The 18201-nt window shown below is 43.3% G+C and overlaps 1 protein-coding gene across 1 annotated transcript in view; it reads right to left on the reverse strand.

The window, feature by feature from the left end:
- Positions 1-18201, reverse strand: part of pnpla7b (patatin-like phospholipase domain containing 7b) — a 320408-nt gene that overhangs the window by 280767 nt on the left and 21440 nt on the right. The window contains exons 4-8 of the mRNA XM_078226670.1: positions 16854-16936; positions 13185-13273; positions 7466-7606; positions 5284-5443; positions 1714-1794 (exon numbers count right to left, since the gene is read on the reverse strand). Coding sequence (XP_078082796.1) covers positions 1714-1794; positions 5284-5443; positions 7466-7606; positions 13185-13273; positions 16854-16936 — 554 coding nt within the window. The remainder of the gene's footprint in view (positions 1-1713; positions 1795-5283; positions 5444-7465; positions 7607-13184; positions 13274-16853; positions 16937-18201) is intronic.

Genomic DNA, 18201 nt, shown 5'->3' on the forward strand with positions numbered 1-18201 from the left:
AATTATTCTTTTCCAACATACACTCAATGAAATAAATATCCTTGTTTGGCCATAACAGAATTGAACACAACAGAAGCAGTGCTATTCAATCAAAGCAAGTGTGATCATATCAGATAATTGAATTGGGTCTCTACTACAAACTACAGAAGTGTGGCAATGATTTTCAAACAAGCAAGAAGCTCAAATCTATTATTACTGTTGATCACCCAAAAACTTTGAAGATTTCAGTTCTTAAAAGCAGAAATGGATGCTTCCAGATCACAGCTACATGTTACAAGTACTGAACTAATGAAATCTAGAACACCTTTAGGCCTCAATGTACGTCATTCCTAATGAGGAGAGATAGTCAAGTGAACATGTCCAACTATCTCGCTCAAAGGAACTGTGTCAAAGATAATCCTGGATGTGGACAGGTTGAAAAGCTGGCCTTTAGCGCTGTATTTTAGCTGGAGGCTAAAGTTTGAGGGATTTGCCTGTTACTTGTAAGGTGGGCAGTGGGAATAATGACAAAAGAAAGTAGATGCTCTTAAGTATTTTTTTACAGAATGGATGGAATATGGTATTTTAGATAAAAGGAACAGAGGAACTGGAGACAAAACATAGGATTTTTAAAAAAATAATTTTTGTTAGTGCATATTTTGTTTCTACAGGTTATCACAGCGTTCGAGGTACTCCCACCATGACTGAGCTTTGTTGCTGCAATATTGACATTTCATTCATCTTGATGATGGGAGCTAAAAACTTTAATTTTTAAAAAATTGGTTAGATCAAGGAAACTGTAATCTTGCTGGACATGCCAGCACCTAAGATTTAAGACTTAAAACGCAATGCAAAATAAATATTCATGTTTATGCTAATAGTAAAACCAGGAAAAAATGCAAGGCATAAAGCAATGTGGCCAAAGATATCCCAATTATGCAAGACATGCAAAACAAGGCGATAGAATCCATCTGAACTGTTGCTCATTGATTAATTATTTCTGTTTGAACAGGCAAATTTCAGGTGTGACATGGATACTATCATTCCAGTTGGCAATGAAACTGGATATGAAATGGGTAAATAATCCATAAGTGATTGATCCAATACAGGTTAATCAAACTCAAAGTACATGTGCAGAACTTTCTGATCAAATTATTTGGTAAGTTTACTTCCCAATTGTGGAACAGACTGTTGAGGTGGCTTCAGGATTCCTTGTCTTTTAAAGAGGAGGTTGGATTCAGTCACAGTTGCTACAACTGATCAGTACCCAGTGAAATCTGCTGGAAAATGTGCAGGTGCATGCTGGATGAGGACAGGATTATAGTAGATTCTGATATGCCCCAATATCCAGTAGTATCCTGGCGATCCCTACACTCTGGCTGAGGTCATTGCCAGCTCTGTTGGTGCTCAAGTAACCATACCCCATCAGGAGTCAGGCTTAAAGGAAGGCTTGGCTAGTAAAATATGAGAGATAGTCAGACTATAGATATGAGGATATCCAATTTCAGTAACAGCATGAGGAAAAGCATATTGCACTCTACATAACAGGAACCACACTTTGTGGAAAGAACATTATTCTATAAATCAAAAAACTGAACATTTATATATTTTTTTAAAAATCAAGCAACTCTACACTGTCAAAATAAGATACCAATCCAAGTGCCCCATAGTTACAAGTTATGTGACTGACTCCTGGCTACTGACAGGCCTGCATGTTGTGCACTCGTTACTCACTGTGATGACATCCAGAATACTGAGAAGGCTGTGCACACTGTCACCTGGCAGAACTTCTTTCACCACAACCTCAGTGCCATCCTGCTCAAACAAAGAACAAAAATGTAGATATCCATTCATGTGACTATTTAGTCATGACTCAATTAACCATTCCAAAATGTACGCTTTGATGCTGGAGGTCAGAGCCCATAATTCCCCCAAACTGTGAACTCCACTGAGCAGGCCAACAAACAGACAAGTGGAAGCTTAGGCCAATCACACAATGTTAAGATAGTCTCAAAACACATCCTTTTGACTTTAATTTCAATCACCCCTTCTGATTTTATTCCTCTCAGCTCAGTGCCTGGTTTCCTCCTGTCTCCTTGGGGTATTTTGGTGCTTTCAAAGTGCTGTGGTCCCCCTTCCTCCCAACAAAGCAATCATGAAGATCCAGAGATCATCTACTTTTCCTTCACCCACTCACTGGCAACAACTGGCCCAATGGCATTAACCTTGCCACTTCTTGGGCAAGACAAGGAGCAGTACAAGGATCAAAGAAATCCAATGCTCCTGTTATTGCGCACTCACAGTTCACAGGATAAGTGAACACAGCCGGGGGATGCCATTCAGCTCATCCAGCCATACCTACAATCTTGTCGTTACAGCTCCGATCTGGTTTCAAAATGACTTGAGATTTCTACCTCCGTTACCCAGCCAGAAGTCCATTCTTTGCGTGAAAAGGAACTTAAGTGATATTTCTATTAACTTTCTATTTCATAAGTTGAACATGCACCTCTTTATCCTATGTTACAGTTTACCTTGTTGAAGAATTAGGAATATAGGCACGGAAGCAAGTCATTCATCCCTCCAGCCTGTTCCAACATTCAATTAGATCACGGTTAATCTGTATCTTAACGCTATCCACTCACCTTGATCCCATAACCCTGAATACTCATGCTCAACAAAAGTGTATCGATAAGATTTCCTTATTTTATGTGGTTTAGTTTCTTAATATGTATTTTATTAGATTTTGAGTTGTTTATTTCAAGTTGTATCCGATGTCAACCGTGTCTTGGTAGGACAGCACAAGATCCACTAAAGATGAAACTATTTGAGTTTCATCTCAAGATGCTGATGAGGCTCCAAGGAGCCAATAACAGAATGTGGATGACAGAAACCTGGGGATAGTTTGCATGGTCACTCTTTGGTCATGAGTGGGGAGGCGCTGGGAATCCAAGAGGAGGGAAAATTCATAACAAGGAGGCTATTCTGTATTCTTTGCAAATACCTAGCTAATTTGCAATGCACCTCAGTAATTGAAAGCTGACACACATTTCACTATTAGTTACGCTCGGAGTCAAAAGGCTTGTTTTAAGTTTATTCATTAGTGTCACAAGTAGGCTTACATTAACACTGCAATGAAGTTACTGTGAAAATCCCCGAGTCGCCACACTCCAGCGCCTGTTCGGGTACACTAAGGGAGAATTTAGCATGGCCAATGCACCCAACCAGCATGTCTTTCAGACTGTGGGAGGAAACCGGAGCACCCGGAGGAAACCCACACAGACACAGGGAGAATGTGTAGACCCCACACAGACAGTGACCTGAGCCGGGAATCGAACCCGGGTCCCTGGCACAGTGAGGCAGCAGTGCTAACCACTGTGCCGCCCTTGTATTCAAGCACCTGAGCATGTAATACATCTGCCTGTTCAGGTGGTTAGATTTGACACTAATTGGGTTTCCTCCCACTCTCCAAAGATGTTAAGGTTAGGTAGATTGACCATGTTAAATTGCTCCTTGGTATCAGGGGATTAGCAGGGTTAATATGTGGGGTTACGGGGATAGGGTCTGTGTGGGATTGTCGTCAGTGAAGGTTGAATGGTCTACTGCACTGTAGGAGTTCTATTCTAAAGATTTCATGGCATTATTCAAAGAGGAAGTTAGCTCTCTTTGTATCCTGGTCAACATTATACCCAGTAGTCTCACAACACCAGGTTAAAGTCCAACAGGTTTATTTGGTAGCACAAGCCACAAGCTTTCAGAGCGCTGCTCCTTCGTCAGGTGAGTCAAATCAACATTATACCCTCAACCTTCACCAGAACTAGTCTTGCTGGACATTCACATCTTTGGCGTTCTCAGACCTTGATGTGTACAAAGTGGCTGCCACATTGACCTTTAAAAAAATTGAATTTTATTTCTAAGACACACATACGCAGGTCTTCAATTCTTACTTTCACTGGTAACAAGCCACTTGGCAGATTTGCTTTGCCTCTGCACCCACTTTGCAGATTAATAGAACAACCATTTGTTTCTATTTTATTTCAGTCTTTATGAAGGGATTATCTATTTGCAGTACTGATGCTGAGGTGCTATCATGGGAGCTCCAACCAGAATAAGTTACAAAGCCTTTGACAAGCTGAAATCAGCATCAATACAAATAAAGCACATTGGCTTGGACAAGTTAGCAAGCTGGGCAGTTTGAGAAGATTTGATAAACATCAGGAAAAATAGTTAATATACAACAAGGAGGTGATCTAGCAGATAGTTTCCCCATCTCTGAGCCAGAAGCTCTGGCTTCAAGACTCACTCCAAGGCTTGAGAGCCAAGGAATGTGCGTTGATAATGCAGCCAAACAGGTTGAGTATCAATCTGTAAAATCCTCCCAACAAATGCCAACGTCTGGCAGTTAGAATGGGGCAGATGATGGAAAGGATATTATTAAACTAGTGCAGAAAAGATTCACTAGGGTGCTACTGGGACTTGATGGTTTGAGTTATAAGGAAAGGCTGGATAGACTGGGCCTTTTTTCCGTGGAACATAGGAGATGTAGGGGTGACCTTATAGAGGTCTATAAAATAATGAGGGGCACAGATCAGCTAGATAGTCAATATCTTTTCCCAAAGGTAGGGGAGTCTAAAACTAGAGGGCATAGGTTTAAGGTGAGAGGGGAGAGTTACAAAAGGGTCCAGAGGGGCAATTTTTTCACAGAGGATGGTGAGTGTTTGGAACGAGCTGCCAGAGGTGGTAGTAGAGGCGGGTACAATTTTGTCTTTTAAAAAGCGTTTATACAGTTACATGGGTAAGATGGGTATAGAGGGATATGGGCCAAATGCAGGCAATTAGGACTAGCTTAGTGGTTTAAAAAAAAGGTGGCATGGACAAGTTGGGCCAAAGGGCCTGTTTCCATGCAGTATGACTAAATGAACATGGGTAATCAGCAACAAGGTGGTAGATCTGGTGGAGATACAGTCTGGAACAAAGAACACAGGCTGGGAGAATTTACTGAGCTTGACAATGTGATTAATTCTTTCATCACAGCTAAAGCACCATGAGTAATTATTACTGCTCATAATGTAAACACAGCTTCATCACACATGACAAACAGTGCAACTCCTCAAAGAGAGCAACTCCAACATGATTAGACTCTGCTGCTTCAACATAACTATTAAAAGAAATAAAAAGCTTATTAAAATCAGTAACCCTTTGTAACAGTTCTGACAGTCAATGCGAGCCAGGACATGCCACTGATCAACAGACTAGAATTCTAAATGGTTTCAGCTGTTCTTCGGTACAAAGGGAACACGTTCTTACGTTCTCATTAATGCAGAGTTCCAGCCTCCCATCCTGCACCACGTAAATGCTGTCGTCGGTCTCGCCTGGACGGAAGATGTACTCCCCATCGTGGAACTGCACAAAGAACATGTGTTTACACAGTTCCAGAAACAGTGGTTTCTCAAAATGTCCCAACACCCTGCAAGGAAAAAGTGACAGATTTTGCATTGAAATACAAAGAGCTGACGCTGTTGTATACGTGCACGGCAAGCCCACCGGCACCTGTAAAGGGGGAGATTCATGCCAGACTGTTTAACACTGCGCTCACACTGACCTTTGTTTGAGATTCACAGCAGGACCAAAGCCATGTGTAGAACCCGTCCTGATGGAGATTTGTAAGGAGTTTCACTCAGTATCCTACCCTATTTTTGATGCTAACCATGCCATGGTATAGAGATACTAACTGCCGACCCACTGAGGAAAAAAGGGTCTGATAGAGTTTCATCCCTGATTGCTCCTGTGAACCTCCGAAAGCCAATTTGGAAATCACAGAATCTTACAGTGCAAGAGGCCATTCGGCCCATTGAGTCTGTACCAACCATAATCCCACCCTGTCCCCATCCCCATACATTTACCCTAGCTAGTCCCTCTGACACTAAGGGGCAATTTAGCACGGCCAATCCACCTAACCCGCACACCTTTCGGACTGAGGGGGGAAACCGGAGCACCCGGAGGAAACCCACGCAGACACGGGGCGAATGCACAAACTCCACAGAGACGGTGACCCAAGCCGGGGATTGAACCCAGGTCCCTGGTGCTGTGAGGCAGTAGTGCTAACCACTGTGCCGCCCAATATCAATAGCACTGTGAGTAAAACAAACAGCTGGAAAAGCAAAGATTCCCTGAAATGAGCCGAGTTCACTGCTGTGTCAGGTTAGCCACTGCACACCTTACAATTGTCAACAAGAAACCCCTGCTGTCTGGCCAGTTTGAAGCCATAAAAACAAAACTAGATATTTTTAAATCAGCCAGGGTCCCCTGTTGACCATTTGATGCCTCTCACTTGGAGGTGTGGTGTTGAAATCTGCGGCTCACCCCTGTCCAACACGCTGGGAAAAGTTGTCCTGAGTGAAGGTCAGTGCCTCCTGCCAAGCAGTAGAGAAAATCTTCTTGAACGTAACTCTGGATACACATATGTTGCATATGACAGAGTAATTCAGGAAGTCAGGAGAGTCTGTGATCACACCACAGCAGGAGGCAGCTTTGACGGCATCAACAGAAGATTCAAATTCTCTTTCACCTCACCCTTAAATTCCTTCCTTACTCTCCTTATGTTCCATGCTCTTGTTGGAGTACAGTTCCTTCAAGTATTAACATGATCCTACTGCATGGCAGAGGAGCGTCAAGGGGCCGAGTGGCCTACTTCTGCTCTTAGTTTGTATGCTTGCATTTGAATAGAGGTAAAGATGGCTTGATTCAATTGTATGGAACTTTGGTGGGACTGCACCCGGAGTATTGTGTACAGTTTGGTCCCTACCTCAGGAAGGATATACTTGCCATTGAGAGTGTGCAGCACAGATTTACCAGACTAACTCCTGGGAGGGTGGGACTGTCCTATGAGGACAGATGGAGGAGATTGGGCCTAGATTCTCTAAAGTTTAGAAGAGTGAGGTGATCTCATTGAAACTACTGCAAGATAACTATAGGGAGGATGTTTCCTTGGCTGGGGGAGTCTAAAACATAGGGACACAGTGTAGGAATAAGGGGCAAGACATTTAGGACTGAGATGAGGCTTTTCTTCACTCAAAGGGTGATGAATCTTTGTAATTCTCTACCCTAGAGGGCTGTGAAAGGTCAGTCATGGACTATGTTTTAGACAGAGATCAACAGATTTCTAGATACCAAAGGATATGGAGAGAGCGTGGGTAAGTGACGTTGAGGTAGATGATCAGGCATGATCTAGTAGTTGAATGGCAGAGCAGGCTCAAGGGGTTGAACAGCCTACTCCTGTTCCGATGTCCCTATGTTCAGTATCAGGTCTGAGTCAGACATGGCTGTCACCAGGACTGGTAATAATGGGGACCAGATGGAGACTTTCACTCAAATGATGTAACGGCACATTAAATGCTCATGAATTAACTGCCCATTGGGAAATATTAAGTTAGCATAGCAACAACACAAATCGCACAGTGAAAGTTACATCACTAATTGACATGCTTACCTAACATTTTTGAGCATATAAAGAACTTCAGAGGGCAAGTGGGAATTTTTCACATCAAATTCAGTCAAATCAGCCTCCAGCAGTGAGGAGGGCGGCTCTTTTGGCTGCAAGGTTGGAGGCTCCTTCTTGAGGCGGAGTATCCTGCAAGAACACGAGGAAAACAAATTAACACTGCTATTTTAGTCTTTTCTTTTCCTCAAATTGTTGGGATACATTGAATTTACCAGGAATCTAAAAGATGGCTGGAAGCAACTCAATAGCCAATAGCACTGAAGGGCTTGTCTGTTAACCAGTGCTGTCATACTCTATAAACACCCACCCTGAACTGATGGCCTGTGTGGACTGCCTTATCTTGCAAACAGTACCAGCTCCTCAAACATGCTCTTCTATTAAGGCTTCCCAGCTACAGCATTGTATTTTGAGGTGACTACACAATAAGGAGTTTGGCTGAGTTTTAGCCAAAAGCCCAGGACTTCAAGGGAAAAATATCATTCAAAAAATAAAGACAAAAAGCATCCCCCAAAGCCAGCTCTGATTGACAACAGCTTCCGATGAATAAACAATTCCTACCAGATATTCACATCTGCGCCAGGAACAAGTGCAACAGCACTCCAATGCTTTCTGGGAATCCAAGAGGTCTACATTCAACGGCAGCAGTCAAGCTTCAGAACTCTAAATTCAAGCACCATCAACACCACCTTCCACAGAGTTAACCATCAACTGAAAATGTGCAGCTTGTGCCCAACTTCAACTGCCACCTGGAACTCTGGATCCTGTCTGAAATGTTATCCAAAGCCATGATGCGCTGTACATTGAATATGTTAAGTTGCGAGGTCACACAACACCTGGCTATAGTCCAACAGGTTTATTTGAAATCACAAGCTTTCAGAGCACTGCTCAGTGAAGCCACTTCACCTGATGAACGAGCAGCTGTCCGAGAGCTTGGGATCTCAAATAAACCTGTTGGACTATAACCCTGGTGTCATGTGACCTCTCATCTTGCACACCCCCAGTCCAACACCAGCATCTTCACATCATGAACATAATGTTAACTCCAAACTCTTCACCTGGACACAGCTAACTATTACCTGGAACTCTGTACCCTCTGCGGAAAAATTAACCATCATCTGGAACTGTGTACTTTACACACAAGGTTAACTACCATAGAACATTACAGCACAGAAACAGGCCTTTTGGCCCTTCTTGGCTGTGCCGAACCATTTTTCTGCCTAGTCCCACTGACCTGCACTTGGACCATATCCCTCCACACCCCTCTCATCCACGTACCTGTCCAAGTTTTTCTTAAATGTTAAAAGTGACCCCGCATTTACCACTTTATCCGGCAGCTCATTCCACACTCCCACCAATCTCTGTGTGAAGAAGCCCCCGCTAATATTCCCTTTAAACTTTTCCCCCTTAACCCATGTCCTCTAGTTTATTTCTCCCCTAGCCTCAGTGGAAAAAGCCTGCTTGCATTCACTCTATCTATACCCATCATAATCTTATACACCTCTATCAAATCTCCCCTCATTCTTCTACACCCCAGGGAATAAAGTCCTAACCTATTCAACCTTTCTCTGTAACTCAGTTTCTCAAGTCCCAGCAACATCCTGTAAACCTTCTCTGTACTCATTCAACCTTATTAATATCCTTCCTGGAATTAGGTGACCAAAACTGCACACAATACTCTAAATTCGGCCTCACCAATGTCTTATACAACTTCACCATAACATTCCAACTCTTATACTCAAAACTTTGATTTATAAAGGCCAATGTACCAAAAGCACTCTTTACGACCCTATCTACCTGTGAGGCCACTTTTAGGGAATTATGTATCTGTATTCCCAGATCCCTCTGTTCTACTGCACTCTTCAGTGTCCTACCATTTACCTTGTATGTTCTACCTTGATTTGTCCTTCCAAAGTGCAATACCTCACACTTGTCTGCATTAAACTCCATCTGTCATTTATCAGCCCATTTTTCTACCAGCTGGATTCTGGTTTGTAAACTGTACCTTGTCCGAGGGTCACTTTGTGAAAATGTGAGGTTAAAACAACATTGAGTGCACCATGAGGCTCTGCCAACTGACACCAAAACAAAATGGCAGTCAGTCCGACTCACAATCTCAGTACCAGCAGAATTCAAACAGGAAGCTGCTTCTATTTTTTTTCAATACATATAATCTTGTAAAACTCATGAACAATAGAGCTATAACTAGGGACAGAAAGTCCACCACCTCCAACCACTGACAGCATCAAGTGCTGCTGTCCTCTGTGCATCCCAACTCCTTTGAGTGTATCACATCCTTCCCATTCCTTCCATCTTTCCGAGCCCCTCCAGCCATCCCATTTTTTCAAACCCCCCCACCCAGCCAATCTGTTTATTCTTGCCATCCCACCCTTCTCATCAATTCCATCTCATCCCTCATGGAAACAATCTCCCCAGCCAGGATTACCACAAACCAGATCTCGCAATGGCTCTGAAATCTCAGAGATTTATCATTGGAATTTCAACATAGGCTGACAACGGACCTAGAAACAAGAATAGAATATAGTGCTCAAGAAAAATACAAGAGATGACAAGGATACTTTTACCTCAACCATCTGCAATAATCCCTGGTTTGGCTGTCCAGAGTGTATGATTGGGTGATGGGTTGATTTGATGGATGGAGCCTGCCGCGTGGAGGGCAAGAGCACACGACACAGCGGCTGCCAACGGCTGCTGCTGGCAGCGGCAACCAAGAGAGGGTGTCACATGAGATACTGGATAGCATCCTATTGCACAGACAGGGATATGTTTGGTACCTGGGGGTGTATTATCTCCAGACCAATGATGATAGATTGGGAAATGTTGCCATACAAAGGGACCCGGTTGTTCGAGTACACCAGTCAGTGAAAGCAAGGATGCAGATAAAGCAAGCAGTTAGGAAAGCAAACAGCGTGTTGTTTTCATTGCAAGAGGATTTGTGTACAGGAGCACGAATATCTTATTGCAGCTGTACAGGGCCTTAGTGAGACCATACCTGGAGTAGTGTGTGCCATTTTGGTCTCCTTACCTATGATGGGATGTAGTTGCCATAGAGGGAGTGCAACAAAGATTCACCATACTGAGTCCTGGGACGCCAGGATTGTTTAGAGGTGAGATTGGGTTGACTGGGCCTGTGTTCACTGGAGTTGAGAAGAATGAGGGGGGGATCTCATTGAAACTTATTAAAATTCTGACAGGGCTGGACAGACTGGATAGAGGTACTTCACCCGGCTGAGAGGAGGGTATAGAATAGGGGGTGACAGTTTCTGGATACAGGGTAGGCCAATTTCTTCACTCAGAGGGTGGTGAATCTGAGGAATTCGCTACCTCAGAAGGCTATGGAGGATAAGTCACTGAATATATTGGAGGAGGAAGTAGATTTCGAGACACTAAAGGCAGCACGGGGTATGGAGACAATGTGGGTGTACGGTGTTTAGATAGGGGATTAGCCGTGATCATACTGAATGGAGGAGCAAGCTTGAGGGGCTAAATGGCCTACCCCTTCTCCTATTTTCAATGTTTCTATGTCCATTGTCAGCCTATGTTGAAATTCCAGTGATAAACTTCTATGAGATTTCAGAGCCATTGTGAGATTTGGTTTGTGGTAATCTTGGCTGGGGGGATTGTTTCCATGAGGGATGGGATGGAATTGATGAGAAGGGTGGGGATGGCAAGAACAAACAGATTGGCTGGTGGTGGGGGGAGGGATTAAAGGAATGGGATGGCTGGAGGGGCTCAGAAACATTGAAGGAATGGGATGGCATGGGAAGGATATAATACTCAGAGGAGTTGGGATGCACGGAGTACAGCAGCAGGTGATGCACTTGAAACTGTCAATGGTTGTTGGTGGTGGCAATAACAAAAACAGTGAGTGCCAAGGATGTGACATCAGATACTTAGCATTTTCTATCAATAAAGATATTAATGTGACAGCAAAGGTTTTGCAGGTTTCTGCTAGTTCCAGTTGCAACCAAATGGTGTCCAGCTCCAAGTCTCCTGAGTTGCTTTTTGTCTATTATTCCATTGTCACACATACAGGTAGCAAACTAACTTACTCACAAATTCTATAATCAAACAATATCCCAATATGAATTGATTCAGCGAAAATCAAGCCATTCCCTCACTTTCTCCCTATGGTGAGTGCCTGCATACCATTAAACCCTTTTGCTGTATCCCCAGTGAGGATTACATCAAAATTGTTTGTCATTTGTGGTGACACAGTGGGCAACATTTTGACGCACTACCTTCTTTCCCACAATGCAGCAGGTTTTCAATCTTGGCCTTTACAGTCAGGATTGGTTGAAAAAAATCAGTTCTAGAGCTAGAACTTATTGCTACTCATGTTGGAGCGCATTCAGAGACCTTCCAAACTCAAACCCCAAGAGCACTCAAACAGGCCCAAGGGCAAGAAGACATCTTATCAGAGTAAATTGTACTTTGTACCTGGTTAGAAACAGAAAAGTGGACGAATTGAATCATGCCAGCAAAGCCCGTAAGCATTACAATAATGGCACTTACAATCCACCACACACATCTCAGACCAGATGACAAAAGTCATTCAGTGTTTATTAAATTAAATAATCTCATTATTAATTTTGTTAAATACTCTGCTAAATTATTCCTTACCTCTATTAACCATAAACAAAGAGGGGGCATGAAAATAAAGACATCAAGAATATGCAGTCACTGTTGTAATGGAGGATACGCAACAAATAACCAGCACACAGCAAGGTCTCAACATAACAACAACCAGATAATCTATTTGAGTGATTCAGTGAGGGATAAATATTGACCAGGACATTGGGGACAACTCCCCTACTCATTCAAAATAATGACATCTGATCTTACACAATAAGAGGGAGTCTCAGTATAATTCCTTATCTGAAAAAAAACCACGCCCTATACTACAACACTCCCTCTGTACAATATGCAGTGTTAGCCAAGATAACGTGCCAAGTTTGTTTGATTAGTCCCTAGCCCAGTCATTAGATAAAATTCCTCACTGAAACAACCCATTAGGAACTAGGACTCCAGAGTCTTTTATTAGACACCTCTCCCTGATTTCAAAGTTGTTGCGACTGGCACGGTGTCTAGGTGATTAGCACTGCTGCCTCACAGCGCCAGGGACCCAGATTCAATCCCAGCCTCAGGTCAGTATCTGTGTGGAGTTTGCACATTCTCCCTGTGTCTGCGTGGGTTTCTTCCGGGTACTCCGGTTTCATCCCACACTCCAAAGATGTGCGGGTTAAGTGGATTGGCCATGCTAAATTGATCCTAGTGTCAGGGGGATTAGCAGGGTAAATATGTGGGGTTACGGGAATAGGGCCTGGGTGGGATTGCGATCGGTACAGACTCGATGGCCCGAATGGCCTCGTTCTGCACTGAAGGGATTCTATGATTCTATGTAACCAAAGCAGAGGCAAAAATTACATGACATTTGCAAGAAAACGATTTGAGCCAAATTACAATGATGCTCCAAATATATCCCTAAACGGAAACATAATAAACAGTGACATTTCTTAATTGAGAAAGAGTAATTTTAATTATTCTAGTTGGCGCAGAAAATCCACCCACAGCATAGATAATGGGATACAAGGCATCATCTGGGCAGGTATCATGACAGAGTCTATCATTTATCTCCCTTTCATCAAGGTAACTATAATTAGAATAAAGCAATTTGCACTGGGTGTACCTTCTAGCCAGGTTCAGTACCTTCTGCCTCTTCCTCAACCTCTGACGAGGCACATTGTTCCCAACCAGCGATGAGGTAGATAGCTTCACCTGGGATTTAAAGGAATGCAGATTATAACCTGCGGCAAAGTCATCCTGCTTCATTTATTTTAGTAAGAAGTTTAACAACACCAGGTTAAAGTCCAACAGGTTTATTTGGTAGCAAAAGCCACAAGCTTTCGGAGCCATAAGCCCCTTCTTCAGGTGAGTGGGAATTCTGTTCACAAACAGGGCATATAACGACACAAACTCAATTTACAGAATAATGGTTGGAATGCGAATACTTACAGCTAATCAAGTCTTTAAGATACAAACAATGCGAGTGGAGAGAGCATTAAGACAGGTTAAAGAGATATGTATTGCCTCCAGACAGGACAGCCAGTGAGGCTCTGCAGGTCCAGGCAAACTGTGGGGATTACAGATAGTGTGACATGAACCCAATATCCCGGTTTAGGCCATCCTCATGTGTGCGGAACTTGGCTATCAGTTTCTGCTCAGCGACTCTGCGCCATCATGTGTCGTGAAGGCCGCCTTGGAGAACGCTTACCCGAATATCAGAGGCCGAATGCCCGTGACCGCTGAAGTGCTCCCCCACAGGAAGAGAACAGTCTTGCCTGGTGATTGTTGAGCGGTGTTCATTCATCCGTTGTCGCAGCATTGACGCGTTGACAACGGATGAATGAACACCGCTCAACAATCACCAGGCAAGACTGTTCTCTTCCTGTTAGGGAGCACTTCAGCGGTCACGGGCATTCGGCCTCTGATATTCGGGTAAGCGTTCTCCAAGGCGGCCTTCACGACACACGACGGCGCAGAGTCGCTGAGCAGAAACTGATAGCCAAGTTCCGCACACATGAGGACGGCCTAAACCAGGATATTGGGTTCATGTCACACTATCTGTAATCCCCACAGCTTGCCTGGACCTGCAGAGCCTCACTGGCTGTCCTGTCTGGAGACAATACACATCTCTTTAACCTGTCTTAATGCTCTCTCCACTCATATTGTTTGTATCTTAAAGACTTGATTAGCTGTAAGTATTCGCATTCCAACCATTATTCTGTAAATTGAGTTTGTGTCGTTATATGCCCTGTTTGTGAACAGAATTCCCACTCACCTGAAGGGGCTTAAGGTTCCGAAAGCTTGTGGCATTTGCTACCAAATAAACCTGTTGGACTTTAACCTGGTGTTGTTAAACTTCTTACTGTGTTTACCCCAGTCCAACGCCGGCATCTCCACATCATTTATTTTAAACATGCAACTTGGTACCTAGCTTCCAAAGGATTATTATATTGTTTAGAATCATAGAATCCCTACAGTGCAGAAGGAGGCTATTCAGCCCATCAAGCCTGCACCATCCCCATAATCACATGTATTTATCCTGCTAATCCCTCTGACACGAAGGGGCAATTTGGTATGGCCAATCCACCTAACCCACACATCTTTGGAGTGTGGGAGGAAACTGGAGCACCCGGAGGAAACCCACACAGACACAGGGAGAACACACAAACTCCACAGTCACCAGAGGCCAGAATTGAACCCAGGTTCCTGGCGCTGTGAGACAGCAGTGCTAACCATTGTGCTGCCCGTAAAACAGCTCCGTCAGGATTCGATTTACACAATTACACGTTAGATGTTCTCACACAATAAGCTAAACTCATAAAATGCCAGCCAGAATGGCAGAGATAAGTGTTAAAAAGCATCCAAACACCTGCCCCCAACCAAAATCCATCGGTGCAATGGATAAATGCACTAAGTGGTGGTATCTGACCCCTTATAGAGCAGCGTTAACTCTAGGTCATGAATGTAGTTAACCTTATTATCCATGGCCAAGGAGGAAGAGGAGAAATATTAAGCCAGAGAGGGGTGGTGTTCGTTCTTACTTTTTATTCCTAGCAGAACCTAGTGGATCAAATAATCGTGATAACAAGAAAATATCCAACACCAAAACAGTTGTAAAAATGCAAAAAAACAGGGAACTCCCAGCAGGCTAACTCCCAATCCCTTTCAAAACTTAAAAGCTCAATCAAACTTATTTTTAAAATTCGGCAGATGTACAAAACAATCTGGAGTTATTGCTGAAAACAAGCTTGACAGAATTAACAGATTATTCTAACCTTAAACACTGGCCAAATGTTCCTCCACAATCTATTATTTCAAACTAAATTTAACTGTTCATTTGTGAGGATCAAGCACCACCTTCTGGTTTTTATGAGGCAGTGCCAAGATGGTCCAAACCTCACCACACATTGAAATGACTGATCCGTCTCTTTTTTGTTTGGACTTATCAACATGAGGGTACATCAGCATGATGGGACAGAGTACTTCCCATTTTTTGGCTGCCGTTGAGGGCTACAATACACTCCCAGAGATACAGTGTAGCTTGATTTGGAGAATCATAGAATCCCTACAGTACAGAAGGAGGCCATTCAGACCATCGAGTCTGTACCAACCACGTCCTGTCCAGGCCCTATTCCCATAAACCCACACATTTACCCTAGCTAGTCCCCCAACGCCAAGGTCAATTTAACACGGCCAATCAACCTAACCCGCTGGACTGTGGGAGGAAACCGGAGCACCCACAGGAAACCCACGCAGACACGGGAGAAAGTGCAAACTCCACACAGACAGTGACCCGAGGCCTGAATTGAACCTGAGTCCTGGCGCTGTGAGACAGCAGTGCTAACCCCTGTGCCACCGTGCTGGAGAAAGATTTTCCTTCTGTGCACTGGTTTCAGAAAAGTGTTCCTTGCTGTCATTAATCTGACTCTTTTCCATTTTCTACACTATTTTGGCAAAGCTGTCAACCAGTGTATTTGGTCCAAGGGTTTTGTTTTGTGGGCCCATTCCCACTGGGAGCTTGCAGGTCGACAGTCCAAACTCATTTCAGGAGTCAGGGGAGTGAGTGGCTTTCATCCCGTCAGTCTGAGTTGGATATAAGAACAAAGAACAGTACAGCACAGGAACAGGCCCTTCGGCCCTCCAAGCCTGCACCGATCACATTTACTTATCTAAACCAACCGCTTATATCCCTCTATTCCTCGTTTGTTCATATGCCTACCAAGATAAGTCTTAAATGTGGCTAACATAACTGCCTCAACCACCTCACTTGGCAGTGTATTCCAGGCCCCCATCACCTTCTGATACCAATTGCTACAAAAGAAAGCAAATTTACAAGAAGGTTGCGCCAGTGCCCTAATATTAAAAATCATACATCATGACAATGCAACCTGCTAATTGGCAACACCAAACCATCATGTCCAACCAGCAAGACACATCCATAGCTGTTCACATATCCAGTATTCAAGCATCTGGAGGTATTTAACACAGGTTTAGCTTTCCGCCAAGTTCCCCATCGTACTACAACTGCCCACCACTACAAGATGAAATAATTCAAACTAGGAAAGGTGACAGAATTGTCTCAGCTCTTCGGACAATCACACAGAACTGCAGTCAGAGGTATGGGAGCAGGGTCACTGACTCTGAGGCCAAGTAGGAATAGACTGGATCTAACAGTATAAAGAAAATGGAGATACATTTAGATGGCAGAAAATGAAGCAACCACACAGACTACTCAGGTGAATAGAGTCATCTTTCAAACCACTCGACTGATTCAAATCTGAGGCAAAATTACCTTCCTCATGATTTTTCTTCCATAAAACATCACCTTGTCCCTCTTTCGGAATCTGTACCTGGTTACACCTTGCTGCTGCTGTTCTGCAAGAGAAATCAAAACCGCAGGTGAGCAAGTTACCAACAAAACACTCCTATAGCAAGAGTGCTTAAATCAATCATACTAAGGACAGGTATTATTCTCAGCAGTGAAAACAGACTTTTCGTGTTAAACCTAAAATGCCCCAGGGGCATTGATGTTAACAGCATCAGATCCCCTCAGGAAGAGGGGAAGAACCTTCATTCATGACCATAATGAGATATTTTCCATGTTAAAGATACTAAATGCATACAAGTTGTGGTAGTCCCCAATGTCTATGAATTGAAAGAATTCATGTGGATAACACGAGGTCAGAGTCAAGCTCCAACGTGTTGGCCCCCATGATCAAATATGCCACTGACATGATAAATAGTGACTGCTATTCCGTAAGCCAAAGAGGATCGCAGATCTCTTGGTTTAGCTCAATCGTTTATCCCCCAACCAACACCTCCAAAGACAGATCATCTGGTCTTCCATCTCACTATTGTTTGTGTGTAAATTGACTGTCACATTTCCCTACTTTTTACAAGGTTGCCACAGAATATTTTATATCCACCAAAAGAGCAAATTAAATCTCAGCTTACTCTATGTGAAACACAGCAACTTCATCAGTGCAACACTATCAGTGATGCACTGAAATGTCAGCTCAAATCGTGCTCAGATTATAACTTGAATAACCTAGCTCAGAGTCAGGATTGTGCCCTCTGAGCCACGGCTAAGATACTAGATGAAGTTATAACTGTCCCTCATCACGTTGGCTCTACTTACCTCTGCCATCAATTTAAATATCTACATAAAACAATGTAGAAAGAGTTCATACATGGAAACCTCTGGAGGGTACTACATAAAAAGATAATCTCCATCTATGTTCATATCACACCCCTTTAAGAGGAGCAAGACCATACCTCAAATTTAACTATGAGTCTCCTATGTGCTTCACCTACCGGCTAGCAAAAAATAAAGTGAACAACACCAGCAAGGTCGGAATAGAGACAGATTTTTCCCCACTCGGGGAGAGTTAACATCTGTAATTAACATTCGCCAAAGTCAATGATTTAACATAAAAGCTAAGCTGAAACATTCGCAGGATTTGGTTCCTCTTGCCAGATAAACCAGAAGATCAACTTGGGAGATGATTAAGCTCAAGGTGAGTCTTGTTCTACTACTCACTAGCCTCTTAACATTTTAAGCAATGTGATATCAAAACCACTCTTACAAAGCAGCTAAGCTATAAAACCTCATGTACCTGAAGTGCAAAGAGAGATCTGAT

The sequence above is a fragment of the Mustelus asterias genome, chromosome 13 (assembly GCF_964213995.1).
Source record: "Mustelus asterias chromosome 13, sMusAst1.hap1.1, whole genome shotgun sequence".
Classification (NCBI taxonomy): Eukaryota; Metazoa; Chordata; class Chondrichthyes; order Carcharhiniformes; family Triakidae; genus Mustelus; species Mustelus asterias.